The 12,675-nt window shown below is 34.5% G+C and overlaps 1 protein-coding gene across 1 annotated transcript in view; it reads left to right on the forward strand.

Moving 5' to 3' along the window:
- Positions 1–11,825, forward strand: part of RPAP2 (RNA polymerase II associated protein 2) — a 33,037-nt gene extending 21,212 nt beyond the window's left edge. Inside the window, exon 12 of the mRNA XM_010006756.1 lies at positions 11,642–11,825. Coding sequence (XP_010005058.1) covers positions 11,642–11,825 — 184 coding nt within the window. The remainder of the gene's footprint in view (positions 1–11,641) is intronic.
- The last annotated feature ends 850 nt before the right edge of the window (positions 11,826–12,675 follow it).

A 12,675-nucleotide genomic window follows, 5' to 3' on the forward strand; every position in this document is an offset into this window, starting at 1 on the left:
GGGAAAGTACTTTCCTCTGCCTCTTCACTTTTGCCGTTTGAGTAAACCAGATTTTTGTTGCAGCTTCTGTTTCAACTCTCTGAAAGATAGCATGCTAGATTTCAGAAGACTGCTTTTATCATGTTGACTCTTTGGGAAACTAAGTCAGTGGAGTTCATGTCCTATTGAACTCTGTGCCACTACTGCATGCTGATCAAGCAGATAGAAACCAAGAATGCCCAACCATATTAGAGAGAGAACTGCCTTAAATTTATGCTTCTTGAAAAGGTATATATATTCGAAGATTTCTTTTCTAATGTCATGTTTTTCCTCTTTCCATAATTGCTGCATACAGCTTTGCTTACTGGAAGTTGTATCATAGCACAGAATAAGTTGCACAGTGACATGGTAATATAGACAGTTCTGAACTAATGCTGCAAGTAAGACATGAGTAATCCATACTGTTAACAGCTGCCCTAAACTTCGTTTAAAACTAAGTGTATTTTAACTTCATTGACTGAGCAAACTGAACTGTTAATTTTGCAACTGAATCTTGAAGCTGTAGCCCTATGAAAATATACTTGCTTCCTTATTAATAATTAATCTTAATATATCCAATGCAAACATTTTTTATCATGAAACATTACCCATCTGTTAAAAGAAAAACATTACTTGGACACACACTGCATCCTTTATTTTCTGAGTTTTAACTTGATCTTAGTAAACTTTGTAAAGAACAGCCTACATTAATGGGGACATGACACATAGGCAGTGTTTCTGTCTACAGGAAACTTCATTGTGAGATGAAAATCAGTGTTGATTTGGCTTGTTTCTGAACAAACAAAAAAAGTAGAGGTGCATACCATTGTAAATCTTACTGCAGCTTCCTAGCATGTGATCCCCAGGTATTTTGTACCAGCAGAATTTTTAGTACGTTCTGAATTAATTTGATTCTATGCAGAGTCATAGTGGCACCTCTGCTAGGCTAAGTGGTGTGTCCTTTTCTTTTTAGCACTGAAATAAATTATGCCCAAAGTAGAAGTACTGTATTCTTTAACTCTTCTGGAACCACCATAACAGAAAAACTGTAGAAATTCCCTGAAAGACCAGTGTCTTTTGAAGTTCTAATAATTCCTCTCCTTGTGGTGCTGAATGCAGATTATTAAATGTAAAACCTTAAAATGCTAGACAGTAAGATAGGCTGTCTAGAAAGTCAATACTTCATTTTAGAGATTCTAGATTCCTTTGTCATTTTGCTGTTGAAAGTGTCAGATCTGACATGGCAGACATATTTTTGCTATGAGGTGTATAATGGTTTCTAAGAAGGAGGAATCCTGAAAGTGATTAAAAATCTTTAAGATCTTAAAAATCTTGGTTTATGAGTGAATTCTATCTTAGAAGACAAAATTATTTGAATAATTGAGCTAAGTTATAATTTGCTTGGATCAGAACAGTTGTCCACAGACCCATTTAAAGATCCATCCCTCAAAGATCCGTGTCAGTTAAGGGCAAATTACTTAGGGGCATGAAAAATTTGGAGGGGAGAGAAGATTACAACCAATTAATTCAGAAAGGAGGAAAATTATCTTAATGTGAGAATTGATAGTAGGCAGTACACTGAGGAACTGGAGACTTTTATGAGACTTCCTAAAACATTAGGAAATGTTTTACTTTCCTAATACTGTAGAAACTGAGTACAAAGGAATTTTGTACTTCTCATTAGTTTACTTGTTGTGATATAAAAACATTTTGACACCCGATGGCCTTGTCCAGTCTGGCAATTAAGTTCTAATCCTGATGTGGGATGTTAACAGCGAAGGCAAAAAATGCACAGAATTTTCTGATGTGTTCCTTTCATATTTATTAAAACAGAAAAAGAGCCTCTTTGGGGAAGGAAGGAAGGAAATTCATGTCACTAACCAGACAAGAAGATTATATAAAAAGTATATCTCTAGGCAGTGGGCTATGATGAAGCTCTCAGATTACAGACAAGCCAAGCTAGCGGATTTAGCTTGGGATAAGATGGCAACCATCAGTTAATCAGCATGTTATATAAACAAGCATAAAATAACTATATGTTCATGCAATTTTGCATGGCATAATACAGAGAAACTAGAACAATCATGTCCATAACAGCACGTTCTTCTTTTCCTGTTCCTTACCAAAAGTAAAAGTGTGCTTTCACAGGCTGGTAGCAAACATAGCTAAGAAGCATATTGGAGCTTAGTCTGGCAACTGCAAACTCTGTATGTATAATTACAGGCTGTTAGGTGCAAAAACAGCATCACTGCAAAAACTTTTCAGATGCTGGATTGTTTAGAGACTTGGAATCTCAATATGTTTAATTTCATTTTGACATATGCCACACTTATACAGAACAAATATATCTCTCTATCTTTTCACCCTCTCTATCCATTTTTCTATATCCGTATGAACATTTTAAGATGACACTGAATGGATCTAACTCATTCATCATAAAACTCAGTGTCTCTGAGATGAGGTATTTGGTATTTTAAATAGATCAACAGTAATTGAGATTCATTGTTCTAAACCTCATCACATGCTGCTTAAATTTTTAAGTGTATGTGTAGGTCAGTATATTTCCACAAATCAAGTGTTAAAAAGTGATGTTCTGTTATAGAGATGGTAAAATTGAGATTAAGAGTGGGAAAGTGATACACTGGAGAGCAACACTTCAGTAATCAATCTGGAAATAAAACGAACAGGAAAAGAGTTTGGAGGGGAGTTGTTTGTTATTTTTATTTAAACCTACTATGAGCTGGCATATCTGAGAAAGGGTGCTTAAGCATCCTTTGGTGGATTTTTAGGAATCTCATTTTGAGAGGTCCAAAACTGCAGTGGCATTTGTTTTCAAAACTGGGAAAGGCAAGTATAAAAATATTGAGGTCCTTAAGTTTTAACTTCTGAAGGAAAAAAAAAATTTGGACATAGGGGAAGCAAGTCTCTTCCTAGCATGACTCTTTACTCAGCTGTATTATTCGATGTGTTTGATCTGTGTATTGAACTGAAAGGCATATAATCAAGTTACAATGTTAGAAAGTTGTGAAACTAAACTATGATCAATTTTATGATCATTGTTTCCATAGTAACTGAGTACAGGTGAGTACATTTTATAAAGCCAAGTATTGACAAATTATTTACCTAAGCATTGTATCTGTTTTAACTGTAAACCAACATATTTTGTTGAATCCTTATTGAAAATTTTTTTGCCTATCACTGAGATAGGGAATTGATAGGAATAGATTACCAGTATGTGACAGCAATTGCAAAAAGGGATGTATGTGAAACAATGTTTATATCTTTTAGATAGTACATTGTCCCATTGTATGTGCACAACAATTTATACAACAGTGTATCTTGTACAAAGTACTTAAAAGGCTCAGGTTCTCAAAAGCTTTCATCTTAGCATTTTTTTAAATTAAAGAGGCTTATGCTTAATTTCTTGTAGCTAAGTAATCTGAAGACTTCAATGGCATAGATTCCAGTATTTTACAGGTGTCACTGGAAAACTTTGTGGAACACAGTGAGGAATAGAAGATGGAAAATTAGTAAAGGATCAATTTAAAAATACATATTTAATTTAATAAAACATTTTTACTAAGTTGAAAAAGAGGGGAAGATGGGAACAAATGGTAGGACTGAGAAGTACCTTTGTCCTGTCAGCTGGTGAGCAGGAAACAGACTTCAAATAAACGGAGCTCTTTAAACAAGGCCTGTCCTTGATATGTGTACCTAAGAAACTTAGATTTGTTACAGAGAAACAGCTGATAGTGATTTCTTCTGGGTTTATATTGTGAACTTTTATTTCTGCCTTGACTTCGTGCACATAAGTAAACTAAACTGAAACCTTTTGGCACAAATCCCTGTTTGAATGTTAGTGCTTTAAGTGGCACACAGAATTACAGAAGTTCTGATACTCCATGTCTATAAACTAAGCTAGTAATAACTTGAGATATGGTAACTCAGTTTTTAAAAAATCATCTATTAATACAAAATTGTGAAACATAGTGTCTGATCCAGCTCGACTTTGTATGACAAGTACTGTGGATAAGAAACTATACATGTCATGAGCTGGTTTTGGTGCTTCTTTAGTCTTCTTGTCTGGCTAAAGGGTTTTCTAATCCACTGGTAAAGAAATCTGCAAAGTCCGTTTTGCATCTTATTCCTCAAGTAATTGGTTTTTGCCAGACCTGTATGCTATTTGTGTCTTGGTAGTAATTTTAAAATCAATTAAGTGTTTGAAAATAGAGCTCCTAAACATCACTACAACAGGAAGCAAATAGAACCATTACATATTATTACTATAGCTTTAAAGGAGTCATGGGCCACTGAATTTTTGTCAAAGAAAGGCATTGTAACATCAAAGTATTTGCAGTGATGGCCATCTTCCTTCTCATTGGACAAGCTAAGCCTGGTTAGAAACAGTGATCCCTGCATACCTGATGAAGCCAACTGCTTAGTATTACAGGATCCAAATAATGCTAGCAAACAAATGTAGAGAATGGGATGTCATTTTCCCCATGCTGACTGTTCTGAAATGTGTAGTTCCTTTTGTGAACAACTGCTGAGGAAACTGACTTTATTTTATCTGTGCATATATAAGGTCAGGAAATTTGTTCAGAAAGACTGTGATAGGAGTCATACTGTGTGAGAAGAAACAGTGTTGATACTGCACTGCAAAGGTTAAAATAATTGTACAAAGCAATAGACTTGTAAATTTTCTCTCAGCTGAGCAGAAATTATTGCTACCATGTTTATGTGCTACTGGTCACTCATAGGGAACTGAAATACAGGAGCAGTGAGAAATGCCATTTTCTGATTGCTTTCTGAGAATAGTTGTATTAAATTATTGTTTTCATAAAACAGGATGAGTTACATGAACAGAGTTTCATATGTTTACTTTCCGTTTTAATTTTTTTTTCTCAGTTATTTGTACCATGTATTTGTGTTCAAGGCCAGGTTGGATGGAGTTTGGAACAACCTGATCTAGGGGGAGGTGTCAATGCAAGGAGGTTGGAACTAGATGACCTTTAAGGTCCTTTCCAACTCAAACCATTCTGTGGTTCTGTGATATGTATGTATGAATATTTGCGTATATATTTGTAGATTCTAAGACATGTTGTCTTCAAGTATTTTACTTGCCCATCATTAAAAGTTAAAAGTCATCTATCTTACAGAAGTTAATATTTTGAGGACAGTCTGAATTTACTTGAGTTTTCTCCTTTTCTGTCTCTTGTTGTATCAATGCAACATTATTATAAAATCTTTTCATTGCAGGATCTTTGAAATTATGCAGCTGGCTGTTACAAATAACAGCTGGCAGCTGATGGTGTGATCCTTAACTTCCAGGGGAGAGGCAAAAAGTGGCATAAATGAAACGTCCTGCTATTCATGCAAATAGTTTGTTCGTTAGGTTAAAGAAGTACAAAGTTCTAGAATATTTGCATTTTATTAAATCCATTTTAAATAAACAGCTTCTGTGCCTGATAAGGTAGCTATAACCCTGTTGCCTCAAAATGTCTCCTCTGCATAGTGCAGTTAAAACATTTGAGTTTTAACTCAAATTTCCTTAGGCAACTTAATGGAAAAACAAAATGAACCAGCAGCCTGGTCCTGAGGGCCTTACCCAAGCCCCTGACCACTATCCTAGAAAGCACTGGTGTTTGGAAAGCAGTGTTGGTGTTTGGCCTGGTACATCTTTAGGTGCACCTAAAACCCCTATTGTTTTCTGAATTGCCAGTTGCCTGTTTGGTTACTGTGGCGGGGGAGGGGGGGGTGAAAAAAAGCAGTGGGGGAAAAGCAAATCTATTGTTTCTTTTTCAGTTGTTAGTTAATACTAGTGAACACTTCTATCGAACGTTAGATAAATCTTTATAACTGTAGCTATGCTTTACTGTTAGTTGTATCTGTCTGGCTGCACCATAAGTGAAATTTAGTCCCCATTAAAATATATGGACATACAAAGGTATGTAAGGTGAACTTTAAAAGAAGAAAAATACATATTTTGTGTAAGTATATACATAAACATGTATCAAAGAGAATATTTTTCTTGAACAGACTTGAAGAAGCTGCATAGGGAAAAATTAAGATAGTGGAAACAATTAACAAATTTAACTTCTGAATGGACCTTTAATTTTGTTCTATTCTTGGATTATGTAGGAATACCAGTCGTTGATTTTTGAATCAGTGTTTGTAGCATTGATTTAAGTGTAGTGGACAAAAATTTTAAACTATGAATAATTTAGTTTCTGTTGCCATCAGAGGATTGAAGTGTCTGTGCTGGATTCTGTGGACAAGTCAGTACACAATAATGAAAGGAAGTTGAATAATAAATAAAACATAAGTTGCACTTCAGCTACAAAATTCTTGTCTTCATGATGAGAACAGGATCTTCAGGCTATATTTAAAACTAGACTAGAAGCAGCTTTCTTCCTTCAGTAAGAAAACTGCCTGTTTACTTCTGTCAGTTGTTAACATTCAGCTGTTGTCCTCAGTGTTTTGTTTTATTAAGAAAATAGAATACCGGAATAGATTTGGGGACATTTTAAAAAATGCTCCTGAATACTGACTTCCTTCTTCAACTGGTATGATATGCTTACATAGGGCCCCAGCTTAGAGGATGCTTTCATTTTAGAGCTGGAAATTACACTGATGATAATTACTTTTTCCCAGCACTAGTATTGTTTAATTTAAAAGAAAACTTAATTCCTGCAGTATATTTAAATACTTCTGCATCTTGTTTGTAAGTTAGATGCTTCCAGTTCAAGCTTGTCTGTCAAATATTAATGTGTTCTAATGGAAAATGTTCACTCTAGAGACAGCCTTTTGCTTTTAAGGGTTTTGGTTTTTTTTAATGTTCAGCTTTTTAAATCATGCTCAAACTACGCTTATAAGAAACAACTGGGGTTTTTTAACTGGAACTGTGAGCATAACAGCTAAATTACATAAGTTGAGGCTCTACTGTTTTCTCATTTCTGAGTTATGTTAAAGCAGTATGATTGTGTAACCACCTAATTATAACCAAAGGTTATAACTTTAAGCTCCTAGTGTTGCATCCTCAACTTACAACTAAACTCATGTTGTGCTTCAGATCAGCTTTATGTCTGATACTAATGTCTGATACTAATGTTTGCCTGATGGATGCATTATGCTGTAAGGTCTGCAGAAATCCCTGCTGTGATTTAAGATACTTAACTAACAAAATAGCTGTCTCTAGACAAGTACACTGTACCCACTGGTATACTGGTAAGTGAGAGACTCTACCCCAGATTGAACAAGCAGTCAATAGATTGTGAAACAGTGATGCTTTGATTTATTCTGCCAAAATATCTCGTTTCATGAAATGAGTAGACATGGCCAGTGTTTCAGTTAACCCATCACCTGAAGCACAGTTATTGATTGCTGCATTGGTGACACTCCAGTTATGTGTACAGGCAGATGGTGTGTAGGCTGCAGTGCACATCTGTTTCAATGAGTTTCACTGCTGATCTGTAACACTTTTTGTATTGACTCAGTCTAGCCATTTGTCTTAAACAAAACAATTATTTTTGCTTAATCAGTTGTGTTGGAGACTTCCTTCATAAGAACATCATTAAAATGGAATCTAAGACTGTATTTTATAAAATTGCTTAATAACATTTTGACTGCCTTGCAAGCCCATCAAATCTATAATAAAAGAGTAGTAAAATATATTTGAAGTATTAAAAAAAAGCCCACAACAAACAAACAAAAAATCACAAAAAAACCCCAGTCCCTGCCAATAACTATTTGCAATGCAAAGAGTAGGAAATTTACCATAAACAGCTGTTGAAGGAGTTTTGGGCTGCTGATGAAATCTTGCTTCAGGTATGCATAGGTGTAAGAATTAGTTGTGCATACTACCATATCAATTAATGTAATTTCCTCCATATATTGTAGCTAACCTCTAAAAATAATTTTTATTTAGATTAAACTCCTAAATACACTTGTCAAATGTTTTTGTGAGGTGACTAATTTATAGAAAGCCTGGGTCTTGAGTTGAAGCACTGAAACTATGTAACCATTTTGCAGTAGCCAGATGTCTTTAATAGCTTGATAATAATAGTTTGGCCTTCACATAAACTTCACTTTTTTAATTGAGTAACAGATGTGGAATAGCTGGCATATACACATTTTATCAATCAGATATAGTTTGACATTTTTAACACTTTTTAAACTTTGCAAAGACCTGTTTACCATATGGTGTAAGTGGGTGTGCAGGAAACGACACTGTTTCATGAAGTCTGGTATGTACTGTATTGCTTTTCCATGAACTGAGCATGAATGTCTCCTTTGAATGAGTGTGCTGCAAGCAGGCAAGCCTTTGAAGCATACCCTGGACAGTGACGTTTATGTTTGTGTCCTTCTGTAGGTGATTGTTTTAAAATCACTTATTTTGAAACAAGTAGCAGAAAATCAGAATGTATGTTTTTCTTGTCATTGTTGCTGCAGCCAGATGTTATTGCTCCCACCTATCCTGAACATCATTTGAAGATATATAGTCCCAAACGTTTAACACGTCCCATCCAGATGCAACTTTAACTAATGGTTAGAAACTTATACTTGCCTCTCTGAACTTACTTCTTGATTTAGTCTCCTGCTTATCAGATTATTAGTAGCTTAATTAGATTTTAAACAAAGTTCAGGTAAGGAAAAAAATTTATTCACAGCTTAAGTATCCTTTTTTCCCCCCTTTTTTTCTCAGTATTTAATGTCTGGCAGTTTCACTGAAAACAGCAATATCCTTTTCTTTCTTTGTGTGGGCTATAATAGCTACTCTTTAAACAGAGTGTCTTAAACAGGGTCTGACAGGACATCACTGTAATTCATGAAACTATGTAATATCATAGACTGCAGTTAAAAAAAATAAAAATATATATAAATAGACTGCTTAGCACATTAGCTTCATGGTATAAAGATTTTAGCTTTAGAATTACTTAAAAGTGCAAAGGTTTTCTGCTCTTTTTGAAAAATGAAGTCCTTATTAACGTCCTTCTAAGTCCAAAGCAAAAGGAGGAAATTTTAGCTTAAAATGCATCTAATTCTACAGCATTGCCAAAATAGTGTTCTGCCATGTGACAGCCGCCTGGCACCAGCACTCAGGAAGTCATGACTGTTTATGCCGCCAGTCCCTTTTCATATATAACTTACCTAATCCTGAGACGGGTGAATTGAAGACTAGTAATAACGTATCTCCAGGTCTTCCTGCCACTATCCTTGTCTCCAGACTAGCACTCTTGAGATGGTCACTCTGATCCTCTATCAGCACTTCCTCTGGTCCCCTGCTGATAAAGCATCATAATGCAAAAATCAGTCTCCAGATTGTCAGCCCTGGGCAGAGGCACTCTCTTTTACCAGTTTAAGTAGTAACTGCTGTGCTTCTCACCAGCTCAGTCCTGTCTGTCATGAAGTACATCACAAAACCTAGAGGTCTCAGTCCAAAAATCACAAATCCAACTGTGACCACATCTTTTGTGGGAGGGTTTACATACCACAGTTTGTGTGTAAGTCTGTTTCTTTCCACACCATATCCTTATTTTGGGCATCTCTTAAAGCCCTTCTAACCAAGTATCAAGTGTTTGATACTTGAAATATTTAGCTAAAAGTACATACTGAAATAGAATTAAAAAAAAAAAAAAGGAAAATAATGTAACTCATTAAAAGTCTCTTTATTAATCACAATTTTTTGTAAATTTGTTCTTGTATTAAGGGTTCTATTTACTATGTCTTGTAAGAGCCTTTGTTTGTGCTCTATCACTACTTTTGCATAATTTAAAGGAATCCTACATGCACCTTTGTTCAAGTGGAGATGCTCTGATACTAGTGACTACAGGGAACTTGATCTCAGTTGTTATTTAGAGGCTTTCTGAGCTGAGAGGTTTTCAGGAAGGTGTAGACTACTTTGAATTTCTTATTAAAAGTACATAATTTCACAAACATATTATAAAATAACTTTTCTGTATGGTATCAATGGCACTACTTATATAAATACAGTAACTTGCGGGGATAGGAGTTCTTGTCAGTAATATTTAGTGTTGAAGTTACTCAACATTCAGATAATCTTTAATACTTGACTTTGTTCATTAAAGATTTTTTTTTTAATATTTGTGGTTAGGAAGTAGATTCAGCTATTGCTACCTTTGCAATGTTTTGCAGTAGAATTATGAGAAAAAGAAAGGACTTTAGCATAAAAATAGATTCAGATACAATTCAAGCACAACTGAAAACCGACGAGTCAACATTTTACTTAATCTCCATACATATGTTATATAGTAGGTGATCTGCATGGTTATAGCTCCTTCCAAACTGAGGAATGTGTTTTAGCAGCAGCACTGTGCATGTTTGGTTTTAGATCCTTTGAAGATGGTGCCTCCCGTTGCTGTGCTTGTTGATTTTGGAACTAAACTCAGTATTCAGTTCTGTGTGCCTTGCAGTTGCCATGATTTCACATGGTGAATAACATTCTCTTTGGGGATGGCCACTAATACCCTATTAACTTCAGTTGTCTGTTCTCATGTATATCCATTAATTGTAATTTTCAAAATCAGTGGAAACTGGATTAACTCACATCTACTCAACAGTTCAGAAAATCAGGCCCAAATGAAAGATTGTCTTACAGACATGTTGCTGAGTAGCAAATTTTGAAAGGCCAAGTATTACTTAAATTTTAAAGCTAAACTTCATGAGCTGAATTCAGAAATATAATCTCCTCCCTCTCACCCCCTCTACTTGATTCTCTTATTTTTCTGAAGCACTCCCAGACTGCAGGCACTTTGAGACTTTAAGCACTTGCTTTTGTTACCAAAACATACAGTAGTTTCACTATAGCAAATCTTTGCTATAGTTTCATCTTTCAAACTGAAGTTTAGTATCCCATATAAAAATCTTGCTCTAGTTTTGTCTTTCTTAAAGCCTATTTTTAAACAGTCCAGCGTGTAAGAAGTATAATTGAAACTGCTTTAAGGTACAGACTGTCAAAACTAAGAAATCCAATTGCTCTGATTACTCACTCAAATCGCTGCTCAGTTTGAGAATTTAATTGATGCCTCATGCCCATCTGCGTCAACTAAAATTAATAATAATCCAGAGTGCCTCTATGTGAAGAAATCTTGACTTAAAGGAAAATTTGTTTGCTCTTTTGACATACTGTGTGGTTTATGGCATCGAGAATGGGGAGAATTGTCCAAGTAAATGACTCTCCTGAACATCTTTGTGAAGTTTGATGGTGTGTGACGTATCAATTAATTACAAGGAAGTTAATAATCTATAGTTAAGAAAATAATTACTGGTATCTTTCCTTTTTTAGGTGTTACTATATAACATGTTGCAATTTGTTCTCAATTTTGTTTGTCTGCATTATATAACATCAATATGGGACTGATTTAGAGGCATAAAACTACTAGCCCATTTTTTTCAGTTTTAGCACATCGTAATAATTCATATTTTGGTACAGATCATAGTGTATATAATACAATCTTATGTACTGTAATGAATCAAGTGTGACAATATAAACTGTGTTTCTCCAATACAGTTTTTCAAACTCACAAGCTTTGTTTTTTTTATATCTGATGCTGAAAAGTAATTTTTCTTTATCAAAGATGTTTTTTGGGTTTTTTGTTGCCAGATTGTCACAAGTTACTCCACTTTTCAAGAACACTCAAACAAGCCCAGTGTACACACAGTTCCTGACTACACTGCTGGAAGAACTGAATTTCAAAAACGAAGATCTGGAAAGTTTAACAAGAATATTTAGAAAGGACTGCCTACTTGAATGGTCAGACAATTTTAAGCTATTTTGCATGCCATAAAATGAAGCCAGTTAACAGTGGTTTTAATTTTCAGCAGTTCATAAGTATGCACAATAACTAGAGATCATATCAGCCAGAATAGAAAATGTGTAAAGTATGTTTTTAAATTCCTACATTTTTAAAGTAGGAATATATGCAGTATGGAAATGAGTATCATCATTTTGTCGCTTACAGTAAATACCAGCTGCTTACTTACCACTTTAATCTTTTAGAATATATAGTTAGTTTATATATAGTTGGTTTCCTACAATAATGGGAGGAATTTTTTCTCAGTTTCTACTACAAGTTATTTTAAAAAATCTGTGTGGCTGCAGTGGTTAAGTCTCAGCATAGTTTTTTTAATCTGTAAAATGAAATTACATTCAGTCTTTGTGATATTATATTGAGCTAAAAACTGTATTTTTTGCATAATACTGAGATTACATTCTGCTTTCTGGGTAGGCCAAAAAGTTTAAGAGCAAATACCTTATTTATGCTGATCATACTCAACAGATTTGATTAATATCACATTATAGTATTTAATTAAGTAATTAGTATATTAACATTACTGTTCTCACTCCTTTATTCTCCACAGAATAATGTGATCATCTTAACATCTACTATATGAAATAGTGGCACAGAGAATGAACACCTTCAGTCACTAGAACTTTTTTTAAATGAAAAATTAAATTGAATATTGATTGCATTTCTTGCACTTCTGCTTTTTCATTTCCTTCCTGCGAATAAGAATTTGGAAGTCTTGTGGAGAAGCTGACTATAGCAGGAGTTGTTGATGGTATGCATCAAGACTAGTTAAATGTAGATAATCTAAAAAACTGTCTATTTAAAAGTAGTAGAAAGGAATTTGGAT

The sequence above is a fragment of the Chaetura pelagica genome, unplaced genomic scaffold (genome assembly GCF_000747805.2).
Source record: "Chaetura pelagica isolate M959 unplaced genomic scaffold, ChaPel_1.0 scaffold69, whole genome shotgun sequence".
Classification (NCBI taxonomy): domain Eukaryota; kingdom Metazoa; phylum Chordata; class Aves; order Apodiformes; family Apodidae; genus Chaetura; species Chaetura pelagica.